Below are 27,187 nucleotides of genomic sequence, written 5' to 3'. Positions count from 1 at the left end.
TACAAGGCTGCCCCAGCATTTTAGCAGACGTTAGTTTTTGGAGAAAACCGCTGTTTTCTCCAAAAACTAACATCTGCTAAAATTCTGACTTACCCATCGCTAACATAGGGGGCGGATTATGCTGCTACGACCACAGGGTCGTATCACCAAGTTTATCGCCCTTTTGAAGGGAACATCGCTGGAAAACCAGCGATGTTCCGTGCAAAACGGCGGTTTCCCCCGCTATCTCTGGAATTTTTATCGCCCTGGAGCAATGCGTTGTTGATAACGCGCTACCAGGGCAATACATTCCAGAGATAGACGGCGATGAATAACAAAGCGCTAAGCGCGCTTTGCGGTATTCATCGCCGTTCCTTGCTGATATGCCCCTTCACTTCTTCCTGACCTTCCTTCTGAACACCGCGATCTGGGTTTTTGTGAGATTCACCAGCATTACATTATTTGGCACAATAAGCATGGAGACTGTTTAAGAGCCTCTGAAGCCCAATGCCTGTCATCAGAACTACATCATCAGTGTACTGTAATGAGGTCACCTGACGATGTTCATGCCTTGGTGGATGGGATTTACTTGCTCAAGGATTGCACTTAAGTTCGATATAAACAAATTGAAAAGCATTGGGGCCAGAACGCACCCTTGTTTCATGCTCCTTTTGCCTTCTATTTTGTATGACAAGCCATTGTTGGAACCGAGTTTGACCACTGCCCAATTATTTGAATACAAAAGTTGGATGGCGGATAATAGTTTTGCAGGGATGTTCCAGCTGGCCCGCTTTCCCCATAAGAGGTTACAGTTGACATGATCGAACGTTTTGGAGAAATCCACAAAGCAGACATATAAAAGTTGTTTTCTATTGATGATATATTTCTCAGTAATAATCAAGAGCATGACTAAGTTATCTGTGGTACTAGATTTACCACTGAAACCAGTTTGATTGAAAGCAATTTATTTTTCTCTTTCTGCCCAGGCTTTGAGGTCTTCTAGAAGTAAACTAGCATAGATTTTTGAGCCTATGTTCAAAAGGGCAATCATGTTATAGCTGTCGGGGGAGTCATACGGGCCTTTCTTCTAGTAATACTACAGTCCTTATATTATCTAGGGTGTGTATGTATGTTGTGTTTTTTTACTTTGACGATTATTTGTTTTGTGAGTGGGAACATATGTTTTTTGTTTACAGGTAAAGTCAGCTACTGGAAAAAGGATTTTTTGATCGATTATGCATTTTTTTATTTTACAAAGAAAATTATTTAGATTTTTTAAAATCCAAAGTTTAAGATTCATTTTCTTTGATTATTAGGTTTTCCTGGAGCACTTATTTTTTCAAATATATTTTGGGGTTTTGAAAGGGATTCAAAGGATTTACAGAGATACTTTCAATGGATTCGTTTTTTATGACTGTTATTTGTGTTTTTATTTGAATTTGCGCTTGTGAAAAACGTTTTCGACTTCATGGGTTTTCAGCTACTAACATATGAGCATCAGCGTGTCAGCATAAGCCACTAGTTATTTTGTTGAATTTGAAATATTGGGTGCAATAGATGACTATGTTGCTCAAATTAACAATTTAGGGCCTCATTTTGATGTCGGTCGGAAAGCCTCCAACCGCTGGTCGGAAGCTTTCTGACTGACATGGAAAGTTTACACACCGACCGGCGAATTACATTGTCGGCGGCTGGAGTGTAAACCTGCCGGGGAAACCAACTCAGTTCTGACGGGCTCAAGGAGCCCGTCAGCCAGTCAGAAACTGCTCATAATCCCTTAAGGATAGCGTTTCTGCTACCAGGATTATGAGGTCGGTTTCCGACAGCCATTCCATGTCGGCCTTTCCAACATAAAAAAGCTGTTGGAAAGTGACATTGGGGGCCCCTAACAGGGCTCCCTTTCCCACCTGGCCCTCCGGATGTGGCCCTCGATGGCACCTATGGTGCTCCCCTTCACGTCCCAGCACCGTGTGGCAGCCACCATGAGGTCACCACGAAGGGAACCTGCATTGGTTCCATAAAGCTGCACAGCCCTTTAGTAGCTTGAATCCAATGAATTAAGTTCATATGCTTTTTAGTCTTTTCACAATTTTATCCGTTCATTTTTTGCTTCTTTTTTGTTCAATTCATTTTAGTCAAACCATTTAATCATCCATTTTCAAACAAAACTCGAGAGCAGAGGGTGAATTTCATGCCATGGTTTATTTTCAAAAGCCCAATGCATTTCGGGATTAACACTCCCTTCGTCAGGGGCATCTAGAAATACAAAAAGAATATTCCATTTAATTACAGTATACCAAAAAGATATCTCGTGGTCACTTTATCGAGCGCATGTTTATAAAAAACATATCTTTATGTGAAGCACTCGAGGCTGGTAACTATTACATTCCCGAGTTTTACTTTCATTCATGTTCTGGCCATATCCATTTATACCAAATTGCTCCGTATTCCAAAGACTAGGTACACCCCTTAACTGTGTGACTAATTGTACTAATCGTTGACAAAATAAAACAACCATCTGTGAAATTTGGTGTGCTTTCCATAACATGCTGGCATCAGATGAACGCTTCCCGTTCAACCCCGACCATCTAGAGCCAGTGACTGCATGTTTCCTTTTCATATCCTGCCATCGCGCGCCTATTCCATTTTATTACAAACGTATTCTACTTCCCTTAGCTTGGTGTTTTATATCTGTCACCACCCTTGATAATGACCTACAGGTGGTTAGTTCTGTCTATCAAATGCCGTGAACACTCGTTCCTTAAAGCTGCAAAACAGGTATACTGCGCAATTGTACAGGAGCTACTCAATGTCCCAGAATGCACTACCTTGAATGCTAGTTCATTCAGACAATTGCCATTACTGCTGTTTATTTTCCCGGCAGTAAACATGAAACATTAAAACATAGTGAACCCGTTATGTTAAAAAGGTGCGCTCTAGCTAATTTGCATCTCACAAGTTGAAACATGAATGCATATGCCACAAATTATCCTGAACTTCCTACGAATCACTGAATTGTATTCCAACATAGCACAATACCCGCCCCATGCTCCAAGTGTTCTTTCTAATTTGCTTGTTACGATCCACGTTCTCTGGTCTTCTTTTGTTGCTACTTATCAAACGTTTGCCATTGGGTGCTATCTCATGTGAGACGAAAATGTTTGTGACATGAATTCAATGAAAATGAGATGCACACCATTTTAATTCGAATAATGGATTAAAATGGTGTGCATCTCATTTTCATTGAATTCAAGCCACCATGAGGTGCCTGCCACACGGTGCAAATAATGTGCAAAAACTTCCATTGTACAATGGAAGCTTGTGTTGAGGGCAGTTTTGGACCACTGCATAAACTCCCATTGTAAAATGGAAGTTTGCAACCACACCTTGTTCAGTCACATCCTAATTGTGGTGTCGGAACCGCCGACCATAGGTCGGTCGATTTCGCATCCGCGGCGATGTCGGTCGGAGGCAACACCGACCGACATTGTAATCAGGCTCTTAGATGTCCCTATACTAATCCATCACTAATCCACTTTGGGTTCCAGAAGAGCGTGCTACTCACCGAAAATCGCTTCAATGCCTTGTCAGGAGTAGTAAGCACTATACAAATACGATTACAATTAAGATATTTATCTAGAAATGCATTTTTTCTGTTGAGACAGTATAGTAATTTCTATCGCTGTATATTTTGTATGTTGTGTTTTACAGTAATTCTGGTATATATATGTACTTTAATTATAGTTTACTTAAAATCATTGTTACGAATTCATTTTGTTTTAATGTTCCTAAATAGTAATTTTTTTAATCTGGCTTGCATAAGTTTATAAAATCTTTTTAAGAGAATATTGAAATGTTAATTTAGAATGATAAAAAATTCTACTTTTAGTAATTATTTTTCAAATAAATAATAGTTTGGTATAGATTGTTTTGTAAATTTGCTTAGTATGGTGTTTTGTATTCCTATAGTCGATCTTAGTATTGCTTGAGCAATTGTCCTTAGGTAGCATAGTCCCAGGTGATTTGGCAAGAGTACGAATTTTGGTAGCTAGTTTGTCATAATGTGGCAAGCTTATTTGACTATATTAGTGCATATTTGTTATAGTAATGCTTGACTTTGGTATAACCCTTGATAGCCATGTTGTTTTTGAAAATGTCTGTGATTTGGTATACTGTAGGGTAGCTCATTCCAAAAGTGTTAAGGAAGGAGTTATGCCACCCTACAATGCATTATCTGGGATAGTGTACTGTTGCCACATTTGAAACTTGGGTTGGTGCCTGTGCCCTGCAAGGTGCATGCATCCTATCCAAGTGTCCTCAAAGTAGCCTAAGAAGGATGTTAGATTGTTCTCATTTGCTTGATAGGATGTGGATACTATTCGTAAGTCATAATGTATTGTAACCTCTGATGGTGCTACATATGCTTGAACAGTTAATGTTTAATTTCAAAGGCAGAATGAGCATTGGTAGAATAATCTACACTAATAGTGGATTTTTGGAGCTATCTCTTTAATGTTAGGTTGAAATGGCAATAACAGTCTTGTATTGCTTGTAATGTTTGAACCACAGCCTGCTCAAAATCCATAACCATTTTGGGTGGGTAGTTGTTGCTAGTTTACCCTTTATGGTTGATATTAATTCCTGATATGTGATGTGTAGGAAAGTGACGCTTTTAACATGGTCACCCCCAATTTTTGCCTGGTATTTGAAGTGATATCGACTGGAAGTGCACTGGGTTCCTGCTAACTAGGTCTGCAGTGCCAGATCTTTTTCCAAAAACTGTGCGATTGTACCCCAATTGGCAATACCTTTGGCACTCCTTGAAAGCCCATATTAAGAGGTACCCCTAGTACCATGGGCAAGGAGGCTAAAGAGGGTCCTTGAGGACTGCAGCACAAAGTGTGCCACCCTACAAGACCCGTCACCAAGCACATAGTGCCACCTACTACAGGCTGCGTATCTTGGTACAGACAAAATTGAGAACCCATAATGGCACAAATTCACTGCATGTAGTATAGGTAAGTCACCCCTATGGCAAGCCTTACAGCCCTATGTCAGGGTGCACTATACAACATTAGGACCTATCTGCACAAGCAGATATGCCCCTGTGTTGGTCCTCTCTGCTGCTCCAAGTACAAGTGAACAGTAAAGGCATTGTGAGTACATGTGCTGGACACTGGTGAAAACGAGTTCCCCCACTACCTGATGGCTTCACTGAAAATAGGGATATTTGGTATCAAACATCTCATACTAATGAACCCACATTGATGCCGGTGGTAGACTTATTGATACATGCGCACAGAGGGCACCTTAGAGGTGCCCCTGAAAACCTACCAGTCACTGGTGTGCTGACTGAGTGTTTTTGCCACCAGAGACATGTTTCTGACCCCAGGGGTAAGGGCCTTTGGTCTCAGGAGGCTAGAAATCAAGGCTGCTCAGGCAGAAGGTGCATACACCCCCCCCCCCCCCCGCCCACACGATGGCCTTCAGATTAGCATTCCAAAGCAGGGGAGCTTCAAAGAGCCCATCACCTTTGGTATGCGAATCTGGCTTCTCTCAAAGGAAAGGAAGCCAACCACCTTCCTCCAGAGCCTTTTAGCACCTGGACAGGTGGGAAAATCTGCTAGTCAGATAGGCCACAGATTAGATTTAGGGGCAGATTTACTAAAAGTTCACATAATGCACCATGACCTGTTGCTGTGCTAAGTTGTGTGAACGAGAGGGAGCTAAACAGTGCCATCTTTACAAAGATATGGCATTGTTTATCTCTCACCCTGCGCTGGTGCACTGCTGGCTACTTAGCATCAACGCAGGCTCCCATGCGTCATATAGAAAGAGTGCCTGCATTGTCAGGATTGTTTTTGTACAGGAAGGGATGCCTGTCTTCACACAAAATAATCCTCATAAGCATATTCCGCTTTGTATGTGTGCTGAAGTGCAGAAAACATGGAAAGAGGAAGTAACAAGGAGAAATGAAGATATTTCTCCTTGTTATACTTCTCTGAGGTAGGCGCACCTCTTTGTGGCAAACTCAGGTTTACTGCCTTTAGTAAATTTGGGGTTGCCTCAAAATACATGGGTGGATATATGGGAATGTCCATGCTGCATCCATGTAACACCCACCCAACTCAGTGTAAAGCAACGCAGAGAAAGTCACTGTGTTGTATTACTTTTTTTACAATACCTAACAAGGTGGCGCAAATCGCCCCTTATGTTGCTTTGTGAATCTCAACTACCATTTTGCATCATGACTGCGCCCAAATAATTGCACAAGCATGATGTAAAACGTTAGTAAATCCTAGCCCTAATGTCCATTAAGAGTGAAACAAATATAAAAATGAGCACTTTTAACCATTTGACCAAGAGACAAAGGACTTTATTTGACAAACAAAAAAGAACAAATAAAACTGGAGAAAATGAGCCCACCCACAATCTCAAGAAGGGATAAGAAGCTCATTTTTTAACAAAAACAGAAATACCCTGTAGGGGTATTTCTTTTTGGTTCTAGCTTAGGGGGGTTGCCAATGGCATAGAGAGATGAAGGTTGAAGAAGGTCACACATATAACATAGCTGTTTTTATAGGAAGAATCTTTGAGTCACAGTATAGAACACATGAAACATTCACAAAGCAGGAAAAGAAAACAAAATGGAGATATAAAATTGCACTAAACTCAAGTACAGTACCAACCAGTTAAGAATAAAAAAAAAAATTAATGAGATATCTTGAAACATATTTAGTCCGCAAAACAACAAGAAAAGAAAATACTTTTTGAATGCATCGAAACACAAAAAGCAGATGTAGAATGCCTTTAGGAATCATATTTGACCAATAAGACACCCAGAAAATTAATTAATCATATCTGACGGGAAGGTATTTGCATAAGGATCAAAGAAACACTACTGCTATTACAGCGAGGTACTCAGAAGATTGAAAATCACTTTTTCAAGGGAAGGGAGTGTATGATTTTTTGCAAGAATGCAGTATTCTTTACAATTAGGCATCAATGCATAGCCCATATATGGAAAATAATACAGCAATTAATTTGAATGTGGTTTCTTCATGTTATAACTAGCATTGTAGCAAATGCTGTATATTAGAGCTAGCAATCTTTACTTGCCATCCCATGCCACAAATATATTTGAATAGGACCTGCATACAAATATCAACTACCAATTGTTTTAGGTGTTTCCAGCATCTTGCGGGCAGTTGGAGGACTATCTGGCCCACAATACACTGTGTCTGACCTGGAGGAGGGGTTGCATCATTCTATAAGAGTGATTTGCCTGTCCTGCAGTGCAAGATGTGTGCAGGACATGCCAGGGTATGTATCTGGGTGAAGACCAGGGCAAAAGGGAGAGGTGTGGCGCAGTGCCCAGAGCAGCTGACTCCAGAGCACTGGGCTCAGGGTTTGATCCTCGGTGACAGTTCAGCTCGGGATCATGCGACTCTGGGCTATAGCTCACTTAATCTCCCAGACAGCCTCCAGCCCTTGGAACCTTAAGGGGTGATATGTTCACGCTTCACAAATCAGAATTATTATGATTAAAAGCGACCTATCTGTGCCTGTCAGTGGCCAACTGAGAACCTGAAGTGTTCTCTTCAATAAAGTTGTGGAGCAATTCAAATAGACCAGGAGTCTTCACTCTTTCAGTAGATTTATTGCAGCCAAAAGGATAGGCAAGGATACAGGTGAAGAGGGCTCAAGGTGGCTGCTCCAACTGCTAGAGAAGCAATTCCATCCTCTAACCCAAACATTCCAAACATGTAAAACATAGAATACTTTGGCAAGTACAATGTAACATTCCAACATTTATATGTAAAATAAGTGCACTGAGAAATGATGCATAGATACCACAGAACCCTCTTGTTTTTTTATTTTTCTAAGTTCTTCAAGTAAAATGTAAATGTAAATGTAGGTGTACTTGTAAAGCGCACTGTGACTCCATGGAGTATCCTGGCGCTGAAGCCTGCTGGGGAACCTGTCCTGGTTTTCCCTGTGAGATGGTCCCTTTCTGGGTATCTCCAAGGTGAAACCAGGCATCCCCGGCGTCTGTGGGGGGCCGTTGTAGAGATGAGGCAAGCTTAATGCCCAGAGTTGCCGAGTGTGTTCCTGGTTAGAGTAGGTACCGAGGTGAGAATTATTGAGTCTTTTTTGACCCTGGTCCATGACCCTGCCGCATTGGGAATTGAACCCTGGTCCCTGGCTGATTCGCTGCTTACAGGTCGGCCGCCTCTAACCAGTGAGCCACACCTCTCCACCAAGTGGAGAGCAAGTAGGCAAGTGTAAAACTCTACTCTCTCTCATGGCCACAAGCAGGTATGTAATGGTTCTTGCATTATGTTATACTGCAGTGGGGGTCATTACTGATTAAATTATTACAGTGGAAGAGAAACTGAGACTGGTGCAGGATGCTAAACGCAGGGGTGTGTTGTCTGCATCTGAAGTTACTGCCACAGCTTTGGGCTTCCTATGGAACGCTGTGTGCTAGCTTTCGGCATCTGCTGAAGAAGGAATGAGCTTGCTCAGTATTTCAAATCTGGCAACACAGCGGCAGTCATCAAGCAGCTGCAAGCAGGGAATGCAGACAGATAGGTGGTATCTGGGACCCAGAGGGAGGGATGCGTACAGTGGGTAATTGGTGTTTAGGGGCACAGTGCCTTAGGGCACTTGCAAGAAGTAAACTGAGTGAGACACTGTAATGGGGCTTCTGTGGAAAGGGTAAGTGAAAGCATCAGACAGGTATGTAATGCATCTGGATATTTCACTGGAGGAGATCATGCTGTTCACTGTGGATAAACACACTTTTTCATACTATTCATCCAGCAGAGTAGGTTTAGGGTATTGATGCTTATTGATCCCATGTCAAGAGTGTTCCCTTCATGCACACTGACTGTTTTGTCACCTGCACAATGCATCTTGGGAATAGTAGTTTTGATTTTTAACATGTTAAGCAGTGTAAGGTCCTGTCTCTTCTGGGTCCTCACTTCTGTACTTGACTGTGCTGTCTCAGCAACAACAACAAAAACTGGAAGCCAAAAGACATCTGCTTGACAGAATTGAAAGCTGGACTTGACTAAAGTCAGTGTGAAGAGGTGCCAGGGAAAGGGGAAAGAAGCAGTAGGAGGAGGATGAAAAGTAAAAGAATAAAGGCCAAGGGTGAACCACCAGGAGGGATAGGACGACCAGAGCCATGAGGACCAGAACAAGAAGAACCGGGCCCAGGAAGACCTAATCTATGAGGACCAGGGTCATCAATGTCAGGGGAAACGAAGAACAATTGGATGATGAGGAACAGGACAATAAATAACAGCACTAAGGGTTCCGAGGCCAGGGTTAGAAGGACCAGGAGGGCCAGGAAGGCCAGGAGGATATGTTACAGGTGTATCTGGACCCAGTGGACAAGGGCCCAAAGAAACAGAAGGACCAGAGTTAGAAGGAACATAATGCCCTGTACCATAATGACAAAGAGGGATTTGAGGGTCAGCACGCACTGATTAGGACCAGAGAGATAATGACAACCAGGGCCCGGAGTAGCAGACTGAAGTAGACAGACCTAAGAGGACCAGGAAACCAATTGGGAGAAGGACCAGAGACTGAAGAGCCAGGACTACAGTCAGATCAAGGAGGACAAAGGAGCCAGAAGCAAAAGGACCAGGAACATGAAGACCAGGGCTAGCAAGACCTGGAGACTCTAGATTAGAATGACCAGGGGTTATAGAGGACAAGAAAGGCTAGGTTCACTGAGAGCTGGATCAGAAGGACCAGGAGTATCTCTGCAGGATTCTAAACCAGGGTGACAAGAACTACATGAAACAGGGTGACCCACAACCTAGGAACTATGAGGACCAGTGCTAGAGGTCTGAAGAACACCAGAACGAATATACCCATAACTATGAGGACCACGATAGAGGGCCTCACGACCAGGTGGACAAGAACAAGGCAGAATAGGCAAACCAGGAGACCAGGAGGACTAGTAGGAGTAGGATGGTGTAGGAGGGCGGGGGACTGGGAGGGCTAGGGAAACCAAGGCCAGAGGAATTAGCATCAGAAGACCCAATACATGAGGGCCAGACAAAGCAGTACCAAAACTAAGAGCAGGCCGACATGGACCATGGCGACCAAGATCAGAAGGATTAGGTACATGCAAACGAGGAACCTAGATAAACCAGGGAAGCAGGACCAGGAGGACTGAGGTACGAGAATTAGGGTGAGGAGGATGAAAAGGTCCAGGGCTGTGGGCCTGTGAACAGGATACACAGGATCCAAATGACTAGAGGCAGGAGTGCATGGGAATAATGACCGATCAAACCAGGACTAGAAATTACAGGGCCAGGAATTCTTAGACTAGCATGAAACGGAGGTCATAGAACATCAGAACTAGGAAAGGCTAGGATGATCAGTGACAGGACAAGTTATTACAGAGCCTTGCAGACAAGGAGCAGGAGGACAGATTGAAGAGGACTTTGAAGATCACGACCTGAAGGACAACTACCAGTATGTCCATGATACAACGATAAGCAAGAAAGGGAGAAAGACCAAGTGGCAGTACCAAGGATACCCAGAAGACCAGAGCAAGAGTACTAGGTAAATTAGGATGAGGAGCACTGGAAACAGGGCTAACAGGGTCAAGAAGATAAGGACCTAAGGAACCAGGGCTCAGTTGACAAGTGGAACAGATCAATCATTACAAGTAGCAAGACCAGGGTGAGGAGGCTCTGAGGCATAAAGGCAAACCAGCATCTGAAAGATCAAGTGGAATGGACGGTGGTTGGCAGTAGGACCAGGACCAAAATGATCAGGGTAAGGAGGACCTGAACAGAGAAAACATGGATCAAGAGGACCTGGATCCTACCACCAGGTCTAAATGGACAAGTAGCAGATCCAGGAGAACAAGGACAATACAAACTAGGAGGAAAAAGACTAAAAGTGCCAGGACACAAGAAGCAGCATGGACCAGGACCTGTGGTAGCAGGGCTAGGAGACTGACGGTGAAGAAAACCAGGAGAAGGTGACTAAGACTAAGAGGACCACAAAGGAATAGAGCCAGATGCGCAAAGACTGTGGAAATGAGTGACAATGCCCACTGAATAACGAGTAGGACAATCACTATGAAAAACAAGAATAGCATGACCTTGACCAGGAGTGCCAGGAAGCTGCGGCCAGTGACACAGTCAGCCAGAGTCAGAAGGAATGTTCTAAGAAGACCAGGAAATAAAGGACTAAGGGGACAGGAAGATCAGGGCAAAGGGGATCAGGACCTTGAATATGAGGACCAGGAAGACCAAGGGGAAGAGGAAAAGGAGATCTGGACAAGGACATTAGGACCAGGATGATACCAGCTTAGAGATCCAGGCCACAGAGCCAGAAACAAGATGGCCATGAAGATGAGCAACAGGATGGCCAGGCCAAGGAGGGCCAGATAAAGGAGGACCATGATACGTTTGTGTAGCAGCACGAAGTCAAGCAGCAGGAAGATAAGGGCAAAGGGATCAGAACCAGATCCAGGAAGACAAGATCCAGGCCAAAATGACTGGGTGCCAGAATAAGCAAAGAATACAAAGGGGGTCAGTACAAAGAATACCAGGAGGACCAGCACTAGGAGGACAAGGACCAGAGCTAGGAGGATTCAAAGGGTCAGCCCTAATTGTACCAGGAACAGGCTTAGGAGTGCCAGGAGGACCATAACCATCGGACCAAGGCCCAGAGTACCAAGTGGAGCAGAAAGACCAAGCACTAGGGGCAGCAGGACCAGGAGGAGGACGATCAGGTGGACCAGAACAGCCGCCAGAGCCAGGAAGTCTAAAGGGACTAGATCTGGATGTCCAGGAGGACCAGGACCAAAATGACAAAGCTCAGAAGGACCCAAACAAAGAGAACCAGGACCAAGAGGGCCCAAACCAATGGGCGCAGTGCCGGAAAAACCATTGGACCAAAGCACAGGGCAAGGAGGACAAAGATGATCCAAAGCAGGAAGACAAGAGCTAAGAGGGCAAGACCTAAGAGGACAAGGACATAAGAGGCCAGATAGACCGAGGGGGCCAGCAGGTGAACTGATGTACTGGGGATCAGGTGAGCATGGTCAGAATGATCAGAAGGACCAGATAAATGGATGAAGGTGAAGAGAATCAGAAAAAAAGAACGAGCTAGGAGAGGGGCTGAAAGCACCAGAAAGGCCAGAATGAACAGAACCAAGAGGATTAGTCATACAAAGACCCAAACAAGGAGGACCAGAAACAAATGGATCAAGTCAACTGTGCACAAAATCAGGACGAGACCACTGTGAGGACCAGGAATAGGAACACCATTGCTAGCAATCCAGAGTAAGAGTGGGGAAGACTAGGAGAACAGGACCTGAGGAATAAAGAGGAGATGGCCAGGCAACCAGAGCCAACAGGACAAGCTAAGAGGACCAGGGCAATGAGGACCAGTGGAACCACAACCAAGGGGGAAAGGAATCTCAACTCACAGAGGCCTAGAGTATCAGGACCTGGCATACCAGGAGAAGCAGGAACAGGAAGAGGAGGAAAAGGAGGACCAGGACAAAGAAGGACAGGATGGCATAAGCCATGATGAGCCATCTGGGTAGGTAAGAACAGTTGAGAACAGAATGACCTTAAGAAGAAGGATTGGGATAAAGTGGATATGTTAGTTCTAGATGACAATGAGCAGGAGGACCATGTTCAAGAATATTGTGACATGTTAGAGAGGACCCAGAGAACCCTGAGAACTAGTCAAGTCAGGAGTTGATGGACTAGGAGCATTAGAACCAGATGGGTGGATTAGGTAGACTAGAAAGATCAGAATAAGCTGGGCCAGGAAAGTGTTAGGAGGACCAGAGAGGTCAGAACCAAGGGATCAGGACCTGAAGTTCCAAGTGGAGCAGGAGAACTAGGAACCGGGGTATTAGGACCAAGCTGCAAATGATCAGGGAAATCAAGAAAACCAGAGGCATGAGGAACAATGGGAAAAGACCAGGACCGAAATGACCAGTCCAAGCCCAAGAGAACCTAAAAAGGAGGACCAGGAACAGAGGAGGTAGTACTAGGAGGACCAGATGGACCAGGGCAAGGAGAATCAGGATGACCCAAACCAGGAAGACTAGCAGTGCCAGCCCTTGGAGAACCAGGACAACAGGGCTAGATGGATAAGGATCCAGCAGACCAGCAGGATCAGGATGATGATCAGTAGTACGAGGTTCAGGAGGCCCTGGAAGGGCCAAAGCATGGATAAGCCAGGAGCAGGAAGACCAGGGTCAAGAAGGACTACAACCAGATTCAGGAAACCAGGGTGACCAGTACTAGTTAGGCCATGATAAGGATCAGAAGAACCAAAACAGCCCAGAAAAGAAGGACTTGGAACAGGACTGGGAGGAGGACCAACACCAAAAGGTTCAGATGGGCCAAGAAGAGAAGAAAGACAACAGGAAGCAAGAGGACACCTATGTGAGTCTAGGCCACATGTATTGGGATATCCCTTTTGTAAATGGTTCTCATTCATGCTTCCTATGCTGCTAACCCCGAGAAACCCCAACCTTATAGAACTGGTAAGTATTTGCTGACAAATCAGAGCATGGAAAGTGAATAAATAGCTAGGCCTGTTACACACTGACCTGTGAGTGTAGAAGATGAAGAAGATGTAGTCTGATGCTGGCACAGTAGTCTGAGGGTGGATCTGAGGGCATATGCACTGAAACGTGGCAGAGGAGTTTAAAGGTCCATGGGTACACATGAGTGTGGTCTGTGAAGGATAGCAGAAAGGGTTTAAGAAACTCAGAGGGCAACTTCCTGCACAAAAACAATATTTTAGAGCATTTTCCTCTTTCTATGTGTGCTGTAGATATTTCTCCTTATTGCGCCTCACTTGAGAAGGCACACCATTTTGATGCAATCCCAGGTTTTCTCACCATAGTAAATCTGGGATTGCGTCAATAACCATGGGCGGATGGGCACAAGCTCCAACCTTGGAAAGCCTTCTCAACACGGGGTAACACAAGGTAGCGATTTGTACAGCCTTGCGTAACTCAGGTTTTACTAAGCCACGCAGAACCACGAAAGGTGGTTTTGCGTTGCTTAGTAAATTCCATTTAGGGCTTGCATTGCCTTGTGTGACGCATGGGGAATGCAAGCCCTTACTACAGCTTCTCCTAAGTGCGTAGTAATAAGAATCCTTGTGTGATGAAAGTCTTAGTCAGTGTTGGACCATTGGGATGCAGTTTGCATGATGTGACATGATAGGAAATACAGCTTCCCAACTCAGTGGGTATTTTTTGACTGCATCCTTGTAGATAGAGGGTGAAGACCCAGAACTGAAGTGAGGCAGAATGGAAAAAAGGCTTCCCAAAATAAATGATGTGATGTCCTTTTCAGCAAAGGGCTGCTGATTAGTTCTTCCTGTGTAACTATACAGGCTACATGGTAAAAGTGAGGGATATGTCATATGTTTCTCTTGTTAAAGATGTCAAAGTTTCTAAGAAGGGCTGCACTTTTGTCAGGGACTGATGACTACTTAGAAAGGCAGATGACAGCTAGGTGCTGAGATCTCATGCTTCATTGTGACCTGGTTTTAGCAGTGACGGCCACCACAAATAAAGGGTGGTGTGGCGGGTGGAGAGAGTGCAGGAGAAGGAGCACGGGGTCTTCACAATGGGTTGAGTGTGTTAGTAATAATATATTTAAAAAAAAGAACTTACCTGAAGCGGACGGCCACCTTTAACGTTGTGCCACCTGTCCTCTTCCTGGTCCGAGCAGCCCCTGGGACGGAGAACCATCCAATCCCCATGCTGCAGAGCAGCACAGCGATTGGCCTGAGTGGGCTGGAACGACACTCCACTCATGCCAGGGAATCTTTGGGGTTTCCTCAGCTTGGCTGCTCAATGCAGCAGGGCTGGACAAACCTACGTGCACATGTGTGTTTTGGACAGTCGTCTCACATATACACCCTTAGGGAGTGCACATAGCACTCCTCCTCCCCAGACCATGCCTCAGCCCAGCCCCTCCATGCAGCACTGTCTCAGGGCCAGCAAATGAAAAATAAAACGATGATAGAAAATCCTTTTATTTTTCATTTGCTGGCTCTGAGCTAGGCAGTGGGGCAACGCTCCTCCGCCATTGAGCTGCTGCTGGGTTTTAGAACCTCTCCTTGGAGCCAGCACTATTGCAACTGCTATGAGGGCCATCTCTCACACTCTGTGTCTGAGAGACAGCCAGAACATTATTTTTTAAAGAGAAACACCCCAAATCAGTTCTGAAACCCCAATCCCCTGTCTGGAAAATGAGTATAATTGTGGAGCTACGAAGCGATCAATTATAAATTGTCACTTTTTCCCAGTCTATATCTAGTCTATCCGGTCGCAGTTCCGCCAATAACTTACATATTGATGTCCAATCCTTCTATGTTCTCGGAGACCCCTAAAATGCGAACATTATTGCGCCAGCATGTATCTCGAGCCTTTCCATATCATCTTGTAAGGACTTATTCTCCTCTCTGAGGCCGTCAATTTCCTTCGCGTTTACACCGGTGAACTCCCCCAACACCTTCACCTCCTCCTCTAGCACTGCCGTGCGCTGAGCTATTCCATCGATCTTTTGTTCCAGAATCGCACATTTCGCTTGGATCTCTTTCTGATTGTGCTCTGAGGTCTCAAACCTAAGAAGGATATCCTGTCTCATACCGAGTAATAGCTCCATTACTTGAGTTACTAAGGGAACCCCCGCCGGGGTGCTGTCATCACTCCTTGCCCCATCTTCGCCATCCGTACACCGCCACTGAGCAGGTTGTACCATCAGCCTAGACGGGCTTTGCAGCGGAGTAGTCGAAACTCTTGTGGGGCTAATAACATGTTCTTCCAGACTCTCTGCTCCGATGTCTAGAAGAGGGGCAAACTGATTTTCCAACCTCAGTTGTTCACTGTGATCAATACACTCCGCTTCCTCCGAAACCTTCTCGAGTCCTACTGAACCAGCCACCTGCTCCATGATTTTAAAATACGACCTAAGAGAGGGGGGAGGTTTAGGCGCAAGCCCTGCTTCTTTTGATCTACGCTTTTTTATTCTGCCTCCCTTCGGAGGTTTCTTAACTGGCGTTACCGCTTGAAATGTGCTTGCTTGCTTTATTTTCACAGCGCTCTTTTTCTCCGTGCGTAAAAGATATCTACTTCTTGTAGGCAACTCGGGCTGTGACCCTTTCCGAGGATCCTTAGGCCCCTCTATGACCCCGAGGTCTCCCACAGCATTTAGAATCTTCGCTGTATTTTGATCCAGCACCTGCTCCTGGTTTTGACTCAACACGCGAGTCTCCGTTCCTTTTGGAGGATTAGTATTGTCCGATCTCACTTTACCCGGTAAAGGTGTGACACCCGGCGTCCGATCTTGCTCCATCCACCCCGGAAAAAGGCTGAGGACAAAGTGCTGGTCCCGCGGGAACGGGGTAGATATTACTCGGAGAGACGATCCACAACCACCCCCGGTGCCCCCTCTTATCGAAACATTTACTTCCTCTTTACCGGCTTTAGTTTGTCGAGGGAGAATCTTGACTGCGTCCCCCGCCTCCCTTACAGTGCCTCTCCATGTACCATATAGCTTAACCACGCTCAACCGAGCATGCTTTAAAGAAGCTGCAGCCCGGCTCCAACTTCCCTGTAAGGTGGAAACAGGGTCTCGAGTCACTGGTTCCGCGAGACCTCCGTACCCCATATGTCAGGAAAGGGGACAATATCAGCAAAATGAGCAAATTATAATAGTTATAGTAAATGTCTCGTAACCCGCTTACTTCAGGATTGGAGCCCTCGCTGTCCCTGCTCACCGAGTCACTGAATCTTATCGTAGTCCCGGCACCAATTTAGGAGAGGTAGAGGATGAAGTCACATCCCATCAAGAAAATACCCAAAACCGGCTCAGGCGCCCAATTCTCGGGTGACTCCCACAACTCAATTATCACAATATAATTACAGCTCTCACCACCTAACATGTTTCATATCTTCTTCGCGCTGAGGCACCTAAAATCTACCAAATGGCCCCATCTCTCCGTGGCGATCTCCCGACCGGCGTTTACTCGGCCGCCATGTTCCCCGATCACGTGACAGGGTGGAGCTCCGTCTTCATGACTAGATATAGACTGGGAAAAAGAACTTCAGAGAGTCCATAGAGATCCCTACAGGCTTCATCCAGGAAGAAAGGCTCCTAGATAAATATTGGTCAACTTTTTAACTTTTTCAGTGAAGGAGTTGGTGTTGGGGCGCGCATTGAAAGAACGGCAGTTAAAATTTGGAGATGTAACATATCAGATTTGTTCGGATTTGGGGAAAAGGACTGCGCAGAGACAGTGGGAACTTGGTTCTAAAATGAATTAATTACGCTCCAGGGGGGCTCAAGTACAAATGAAATTTCCTGCTATGCTTAAGATCATGTGGCAAAACAAAATGCATACTATTAGAGACCAGCGTAGGGAACAGATGTACAGGGTTCTATATACATACATAGTCTAATAAGTAACCTGGGTAGTCACGCTCTCACCTATAAGTATGACATTACTGGGGAGAGCACCATTTGTTTACTCTTTTTCTTTTTTCTTCACTTCACTCTCACAGGGCGAGTCCTCATAGGCTTTGCCGGTAGGATAGGTTGGGGGTTCCCCGGGGGGGGGGGGTACGGGGGGTTGGGAGCAAGTGGGAGAGAGAATACAAATATTGTCCTCATTTCGCTATATAGTTGGCGGTCCCTTCCTCTGTAGAGAGTACGTATTTGTAGAGTCTGTTGAATGCATTGTGGTAGCATACCGGATGAAGGATTTGGAAGGATTTGGTAGCAATTCGGTTCTAATAAGGGACAATTGAAAAATAATCTAGTGCACTTTATGTCCTGGAACGTGAATGGTCTGAGGTCTAAGAGAAAGGTGGCCCGTGTAATGGAATTTTTGAAGAGAACAGAGGCCAGCGTTATTCTGCTGCAAGAAACACATTTAATGAAACATGAATGTATTAATGTCTTTAAGAAATGGGCCTGGGTGCAGGATATTTGCTGTTCAGATCAGAATTGTAATACTAAGGGGGCTGCTATTCTTATCAGATGCAACAAGGGTATTATTTTGGAAAGTCAGCAGACAGACTCTTCAGGGAGATGGGTAGTGATTAAAATCAGGATACAAGGCATTCCTGTAGCTGTGGCAAGTTATTATGGGCCAAACGAAGATAATCCCGATGCTTTGATTAAACTGGAACTATGCCTACTGTCCTCTAATGCATCGGTGATACTTGGAGGGGACTTTAACTTAGTCTTGGATAAAAGTTTAGATAGAACCTCCAAGGCTAAATATGTTATCCCTGGTAAATCCATGACAGTTCTTAAAACTATGATCCGGGAGGCAAATTTAATTGACATATGGAGATTCAAGATGGGGGATAAGAGAGGATTCACCTTTTTTAGTAAAAAACACGGGCACCATTCACGTATCGATTATTTTTTATTAGATCGCGAGTTGGTGTCTGGGGTTGAAACGGTTAACCATGTACCCGCTATATTATTGGATCATTCGGCTGTTCTGTTATCATTGAATATCCCATATAAGAGGGGAGAAATCAGGTGGACGTTGGATATGACGATTTTATTAGACGAAGGGGCTATAGTTAAACTGAAAGAAGAGGCTGTTATTTTCTTTGAGGCTAATATTGGGTCTGCAAAATCTCAAATTGTGTAGGATGCTTTTAAGGCCTTTTTAAGATCTAATGGTACGGTTATAATGGCGGGTAAAAAACGTAGCTTGAGGCAACAAGAAGAACTTTTTTGGGAAAATATTAAAAATAAAGAACAAGAGGTACAAAAGGCCTCACTGGAGTGCCCCAGTCTGGTGATCCCTCTTACAAAGCAATTAGAATCATTGAAAGTGGAATATCATGGAGCCCTTGATAAAATATTATTGGACAGATGGAGGGCTAGTAAATTACAGCATTTTGCTTATGGGGAGAAGAGCGGTACATTACTAGCATGGAAAGCAAAGACAGATCGAGCTCGAAATTTAATCAAAAGTCTTAGAGAGGAGGTGACAGGAGATATAGTTGACACCAATGCCAGTATAGGGCGGGAAATCTCGAGACATATGAGCCATCTCTATACTGAAGATATTTCTCCTGGGATGGCCAATATTGAAGGTTTTTTTAAAGATATTGAAGTTCCGACTCTAAGTGAAGAGCGGGTGAGGATGTTATCGGCTGAGATAACAGAAGAAGAGATTAGACAGCAGCTCAGGAAAATGGCGAGAGGCAAGGCCGCAGGGCCTGACGGTCTTCCAACTGAGGTGTATCATGGCCTCTCGGACGAAGTCATACCTGTATTAAAGGAGCTGTTCAACTTAATTCTAAAAGATGGAGAAGACCCTCCATCAACCTGGGCAGAGGCAACAGTAACATTAATTTTAAAACCAAATAAGGATCCCATGCTGGCGGACTCATATAGGCCTATATCTTTATTGAATACGGACTATAAAGTTTTCGCTGGGGTTTTAGCTACGAGGATCGCAAAGGTTATCAAGTATATCATACACAATGATCAGAAAGGCGAGGGAGGCAGCTTAACGAACTAACTATTTTATTACTTGGAGTAGTTGATCTGGCGGAGACATATAAACTCCCAGTGACGGTTGTGGCAGTAGATGCTGCTAAGGCCTTCCACCAGGTACACTGGCTATACCTCTGGGAGGTCTTAAGGAGATTCGGATTTCCAAATAACCTAATTAAAGCTGTCCAACTCCTCTATCGTTTACCTAGAGCAAGGGTGCTTATAAATGGTGAATTGACCAACTGGTTTAGTATTTCCCGTGGAACTAGACAGGGATGTCCGCTATCTCCCCTTCTGTTTGATATGTATATCGAACCATTAGCTACTTGGATCAGAAAGGACGCCGCTATTGTTCCATTTAGATACAGGAATTTCGAGATTAAGTTATCCCTTTATGCCGACGACCTATTACTTTATACTCAGAACCCTCAAGTGTCTATCCCCCTTTTAATGACCAAAGCCGAAACATCTTGGCCTTATTGTTACTCAGAAATTGATAGATGTCACCACGGTTAATTGGAAAAGGATTAGTCAGGAAGTAAGGAGATTGTTGGTGAGATGGGCAAACTTACCTTTGAACTTATATGGTAGGGTGAATCTTATCAAAATGGTGATTTTGCCCAAATTACTTTTTTGTTCAATTCTATTCCTCTATTATTTGATAAAAGAGAGATAGCCAAGCTTCAGGGAAAGTTAGGCAGTTTTATTTGGGCTTCTAAGGGTGCCCGTATATCATGGAAGAAATTAAGGAGGAGGTTGGAGAAGGGCGGGCTGGCCCATGTAGATTTGTTGATATACGGGTATGCGTTTTTCTTTAAGAACTGCCGGATGCTTTTAAGTAAACTAGACACCTCTGCGATAGGAACTCTTTTTGGGGGAATGCTGGGTGATCTGAGGGAGGGTCAAGATCAATTTTTGTTTAAGTTTGGGGACCCCAAGTTTTTCAAAAAAGTTAGGTTAAAGATTTTATCGGATGCTCTGAAATTATAGGTCCAGATCCGAAAGAAGCTGGGAATTACGTACTATTCTTCTAGGTCCCCGATTTGGGAATCCCCTGGGACCCCGGAGTTTCTGGATGATTCTCTCAGTCTTCCCCTAAGGAACGCGGGTATTTCTTGTTGGGGTGACTTGAAGGTGGCAACCGAGTTGGTTGATTGTGGAGCCTTGAATGCAATCACAGGAGGTCAACTCACCAGGTTTAAATATTATCAGCTTTCTGCATGGTGGGTGCGCCAAGATTGGAATGAAGAAGAGGGTGATTCCTGGTTAGACCAAGCATTAAATACGGGTTCAGTTAAGAAGGAGGTAGCTTTGTGGTATAGTACTTTGATCAAGGCTGAAGACGATATAGATAGTGATCTACAGAAGCTATGGGGAGAAGTAATCCCAACTATTAATTTGAGGGAAACCTGGAAAGCCTCATTTACCTTACTCAGGGAAACCGTTAAACCAGCATACCTGAAACGTAACCACGTTTTTACTGCACACAGGGTATATTGTTCTCCAGCTAAACTAGAGAAATTTTCAGGGACACATTATGCATGTCCAAAATGTAGAAATATCGTTGCTGATGACTTTCACATGTTTTTGACATGTCCCTACATTGTGAATTTTTGGACTGAGGTGTGCGAATTTATTTCTGAAGTTATAGGTTTTGTTGTGAGGGTAAGTCCTGCCCTGGTGTTTTTTGGGGTCTGGCTAAACAATGATATTGCAATTAATAGGTTGGATGCAAGATTTATATTTTATGTAATTATTTTAGGGAGGCGGGAGATTTGTATATTATGGAAGTCAGACGCCCCACCTCAGTCGCTGGATTGTAAAAAAAGCGCCTTATATATAAGTAAACAGGAAATGCTATGTGATGCAAGTAGCTGAGAGAAGGTATGGGCTAAGCTGGTGGACTGGTCGCAAAAACTAAAGTCCAATGATTAAGCTAATGTGTAGCCGTTGGTCCTGTCTCCTTCCGTGCTATGGGCACTTTAGGGAAGGATGGAAGCGGAAACGGTCTCCCTCTCGTGTGGAACGACTCTAACTTAGCCTGGACTACCAGAGAAGGTCAAGAGTATTGCCAACAAGTGAACTGGCAGAATGAGAACTAAAAAAAAAAAGATTTTTTTTTTTTAATAAATTGTCACGGTTTATTAAGTGTCTTATTTCTTACATTATTTGTGATGAAGTCAAATAATAAAAATCTCTGTGAGTTTCTTTACTTCTGTGTCTTCAATGCCTATATGTCTTTCTCTAATTTACTGGGAAAATGAATTCATATTCCAATGATATTCAGTTCAATTTATTATTGTCCAATTCCTTTGCTTGTGGCTTCCCAACAGAATACTTCATCTGTGGCCCAGCAATGTACGGGCTGTCAAACGAAAGACTTTATACCATCTACCCTATTTAGGGTAGAAGCTTGCTCTAAGGGACAGGAAAAAAACATTTAATGACCCCCTCATCTTGGCAGAAAATTCACAGTGTGTGGGACCATTTTGTTTTTCAAAAATAAATTCTTCTTTTGGGAGTTTGTATTTTGAAAACAATGTTTTGTGCATACACAGGAACCGCCATGACAGCAGTACCCATAGGGCCGGTGGACGTCCCTCAGGATGTCGGAGGTACTGTCCTCTGACATCCTGACAGAGTGAACTCCGTCCTCGAAATTCTGAATCAGGCTCAGAGTTTTTCTTACTTCTGTCATGAAATTGGAATGAAGCCTCTCAATTATACTGGATTGGTCACTTCATAAGAGGCCCTTTGCAATTGTTTCTATTTTGATAAAATCACCGTAAATATTAGATGGCTATATGTTACTGGGATGCAGCGTTCAATTTCAGTTTTTTACTTTAGCTAATCATTGTTTTCAGGTGTTTTAATTTGAATTGCATATTTGAACTGAACAAGATTTCATAATTCCAGAATGCACTGGTTTGCTACCGAAAAAAGAGGTGTTTTGATAACATGGAGCCTTTTGGTAATACTATAACTGACTCTGGCTCATTCCCATGGCTTTGTGATTAAAAGCGTGTCAGGGGTTGCTTTTACTCATTTCATTGGTTGGTATTTTACTAATTCTGGCAGTCGCCAGTAGGTAGTTATAGTTAGAACCTAGTTTCTATAGGAAAAGCGTTTTTTGATTTGCTAATAACTTTGGCGCCGTTTGACGAATCTTCACGAAATTTTCACAACTAACTGTTCACTCATGCCAGCTCCTGTCTTGAAGTTTCGGGATTATTCGTCAAGGGGGGGACCGAGAAAAAAGTGGGGTCCCAAAACGTGTTTTCTCCATGTTAATTTCCATAGGAAATTTAGACACGGCTACAGCCTGAACTGCTGAACGGAATTACATCAAATTTGGCAGAGAGATAGCTCTTGGTCCAGAAAGCATGTTTCTTTTAAATGGTGTAATTCCGTTCAGAAGTTTTTGAGATATTTAAAGATTTACAGATATCGATATTTGAGAATTGTGAGATCTGATTGGCTGAGCCCTCCCTAGCACGAGCTTGCCTCTGATTGGCTGCCAAAACTTCAAACCAGGAAGTGTTGGCATCCATCTTGTGCCTCGGACCAAAGGAGAGGGAAAAAGGTAGGAGAAACATTAAACAACTTTAAAAGTGGCAGGGTAGAAACACCCTGACCCCCCCAGGCCTGCTCAACGGTCTCACAGGGACCCCCAGGCCTAAAAAAAGCATTTTCTTAAAAACATTTTCGTCGGGGTCGCACTGGGTGCGTGAACCCTGTCAAAAATGAAAACAAGCATTTGCAATGCAATAGGTCTCAAATTTACGCCAGTTTGAGCTATTGACATGGTAAATAACAATGCCTTCTATTTTTGTTTTAGTTTTTAAAACACAAATAAAAGGCATTGTCATTCACAATGCCAATAGCTTAAACTCGCGTAAATGCGAGACCTATTGCATAGCCAATAGGTCTCGCTTTTGGTATCTTGTAAGTGGGTAGTTAGTCAGCAGATATTCTTATGTGCATGGCTAAAGATTTATAAGATCCTGAAGTCGATCCCTATTGTTATTTTTTTATAGCAAAGAGACGTAAAGCAAAAACTTTGTATGTGTAGGCGTACATGTTTGTAAATGCAACCTACTGTTTTTGTAATAGCATTTTAGCATTTTGTTCCATGATTGTATTACCTTGTTATTAGTATTGTTTATATTTACTTTGCACTATAGTTCCCATACAACTAAAAACAGCAAAAGATAATCCTTCAAGCTGACAGTTCTTCACTGAAATCGCCAAAAGATGGATTCACTTTAACCATACTAAAATTCAGGAGAGAATAAAAGACTTAGGGGCAGATTTATGACGACTGGCGCATCCCTGCATATCAGCAGGGATGCGCCAGTTATTATGCGCCACAGCTGCGCCACCATGGATGCGCCGTATTTATAATGCGGCGCACCATGGGGCAAAAACGGCACAGATGCGTGACGCATCTGTGCCGAAAAGTGGCGCATTGCTGGAGTTGGACGCAGCTCCAGCAATGATCTGGGGGGCCCTATCTGTACAATGCTGCGTCAATCCTTACGCATGCTTCAAGCAGGCGCAGGGTTTTGACGCAGCATGGGCCTAAAAGTGACTGAGTGAAATCTTGTAGATTTCACTCAGCCACTTTTAGGAGGCGTTCCTGCGCCGGAACGCCCCCACCTGCCCTGGAACGCCTACATGTGGCGCAGGGCTTTACAACGTGACGCATCTGGAAGATGCGTCACGTTTGTAAATGCCCCGCACCATGGCGCAGGATTTGCGCCACTGCTGCGTCACAAAAGTGGCGCAACGGCGGCGCAAAAGTGCCGCAAGTGCAACATAAATCTGCCCCAGTGTGTTGGAAAATGTATAAAAAATGGATTCTCTAGTTGGTAGCCTCAAGGTTCGAAGACAACGCAACACCACAAATCTAGAACGAGTCCAGGATTCTCCTTTTGAACGCCTGTAATCTGGGCTAATTACCTCTCCCTGGCTCTGAGCTGCAATTACCTATTCCTGATAAGTGTTTATTTATGCAGCACAATATCCTTGGTGCAACAACATCAACTGTTGCATGGCTAAGCACTTATAAGGTCCCAAAGGGGAGACCTATTGGCTATGCCAATGCTTGTTTACTACAGCAATGTAGGATGCCATATCAGAGAGCATGAGCCCTGCAGAATACTTAATTTCAGCATCAGGAGATGTGTCTAAACCACTAACCTCTTTGAAGGCTACTAACTCTGAGAGGGTAATATCGCTATGGTCATCAGTATCATGCCTGGGGGCATCATCCAATGAGCCAGTCAGTCATGAATTGGTTTTATAGCACACGCTTGTACCCTGAGAATTTAGACAGAGAGTATTGGTGTTCCTCATTCACCTTTTGAGTTTTCACTTTTGAAGCTAGCGATAGGATGAGTTTTTTTTAGTCTACAGGCTTGGAGCCGTAAACTGCGCAAGTTGCAGTGCTGCGGGCTCCAGAACCAGAGGCAGTGCCAGGGCATGCAAAAGAAATGGGATTAAGGGAATTGTAGGAAGCCCCGCCGGAGGAAATCCAAATTGCACCTGTTGAGGTCCCATGGAGGACGAAGGCAGACGAAATCCGAGTGGCCTTGGCCAGTCTAAAATCCTCATGGACTGCATTAAAAAAGAATGCTGGGTCTGAGACCGGAGTCAGAATCTCATGGAACAACTGAAGTACCTGGGGCCCTGGCAATGGCTCCTGCAGAGGTGCAGGGCCTGGCCCCGGAGACAGTGCCTAACAGTGCTGGTCCCACAGTGGCTGGTAACAATGAATTCTGGTTCAGAGGAAGTCCCTACAGTGGAAGTAGAACATTGGGGCAACTTACTCTTCGGAAACACACAAAACTTTGCGAAGTCCCCGTCCCTCCTCTTTTTCTTGTGCATCTGCATCTTTTCTTTGAATGACTTAGTGGAAGAGTACTCTGGTGCCCTCGTGTGAGAGCAATTTCTGAGGCGACTTCAGCAATTATCCCGGGCTTTAACCAAATACTATTTTGCCCATTTCCTAATGGCTTTCAATTTCATGTGGGGAGCTGTGATTAGTATAACCTCATGTCATGGTCTGCATTGCTGAAACTAAATACGCAGTAAACCACACAGAATAACGGAAAAGTCATAACTGCAGTATATGTTGAAGGTATATTCAGGAAGGATTGGACAGAACCAAAGGATAGGCCCCCAGCCTCTAAAGCAGTCTAGTCCCCTAAGAAGTCAAGCTCATTTAACAGACCCTTTGCCATGGCTGCAATAATTCATTTTATGATTATATGAGCATAGGGAGGCATTTGGCCAAGTGTAACAAACATGCTCTGGGTTTACTGTCTGCACCCCAAGCCCCTGGTCTTCTAAAAGCACTGCATAGATCTTTTGTCTAGGGGTAGTGGGGCCTGGAAACATGATGCAACCTTTGGTCACATGAACCCAGCCCCCATTGCAGTTCCACATACCTGGAACCCAGCCTCTGTATCTATAGAACCACTGTGCATGGGTTGACGCAGGGTGCTGAAATATTTTTAAAAACAAATCTGTGAATCTTAGGTTGGATCTATGGAGGATCCAAAATAGCACAGAGGATCCACATAGGGAATCACGGCTCTCATGTTCAGTGATTCGCACTTTTTAAGTTGTTTGTGTCCTACCAGCTCCCGCCACATCCTCCCACTGGACTATGGGGATGCTCCCCTTTCCTGTTTATATTGCTTGCAATTTTCTGTGACACTTCCATGCGAATGATTGTAGAGAGCTAGCAACACATAATGGTGATGAAAACTATATTTTCAGTCATGGCCAGCCAATCATATTGACCTTAACCCCAGTTTCGATTCAAATATGTGGATCCCACAATGAAAGACTGCAAAAAAACACTTCCTTATCTAATCAGATTGGTTTCATTTTAAAATTCCACAACCTCATACCTGCGGATATTCAGCTATCTGACTGTCAAGATCTCCTTATCATCATCAATTCCCACCTCATGTTTGGAATGCAAATGCAAGTATCTAAAAAGCTATTGAATGGATTTACAACAAACCACAAACGTCTCTTGTTCTGACTAATGTTCTATCTTTATTTCATTTTTGGTGTAATTCTATTCAGGAGTTTTTGGTACTGTGGAGAGCAGAAATGCATGTGGGACTTAAAATTATAACTACCTGTGACAGATCTGCATGAAAATTGAAACAGCAAAACTAAGCAGAATACCCTAATTTTCGGCAAAATTGAATGTAGATTTGGCACAAGGTGCAAATTTTATTAGCAAATCAGAAATGTTTTTTTTAAAGTGCAACATAACCATAACATCCCTACTGCCACTCTGTGCTATTATCCATGTGCAGCTGTGGTGAGTCAAAACCAGAAGTGCATAGCCTTTGGACAGACCTTGGGCTTAACCCAGCAGGAGTGAGCATCCCATGCGCTGCGCTTGTGAGCATCAGGGGTTGGCAGGAGCATGTCAGATATGACTTTTACTGCCCCCTATGACATCAGTAAAAAACAGATATGAGGCACTACATCGTGGTCTAAACTCACCATCCACGCAACCCGCAGTGTACGGCCAACAAGAATGCCTGCAGAAGTAAAATATTCATGTGTAGAGGACAAGGGTAACACTGCTACATGTTAAAGAAAAATATTTTACAAGCATGTGGAGAGGG

At 44.0% G+C, this 27,187-nt stretch overlaps 1 protein-coding gene across 1 annotated transcript in view; it reads right to left on the bottom strand.

Moving 5' to 3' along the window:
- LOC146861017 (uncharacterized) overlaps positions 1–17,053 on the bottom strand; it is a 42,747-nt gene extending 25,694 nt beyond the window's left edge. The window contains exons 1-2 of the mRNA XM_085646395.1: positions 16,938–17,053; positions 13,592–13,719 (exon numbers count right to left, since the gene is read on the bottom strand). Of these exons, the coding sequence (XP_085502521.1) occupies positions 13,592–13,719; positions 16,938–16,947 (138 nt within the window). The 5' untranslated portion in view covers positions 16,948–17,053. The remainder of the gene's footprint in view (positions 1–13,591; positions 13,720–16,937) is intronic.
- Between the last annotated feature and the right edge of the window lie 10,134 nt (positions 17,054–27,187).

Source organism: Triturus cristatus, chromosome 3_1, assembly GCF_964204655.1.
Source record: "Triturus cristatus chromosome 3_1, aTriCri1.1, whole genome shotgun sequence".
In the NCBI taxonomy this organism is placed as follows: Eukaryota; Metazoa; Chordata; class Amphibia; order Caudata; family Salamandridae; genus Triturus; species Triturus cristatus.
This window is presented reverse-complemented; position numbering and strand designations above follow the sequence as displayed.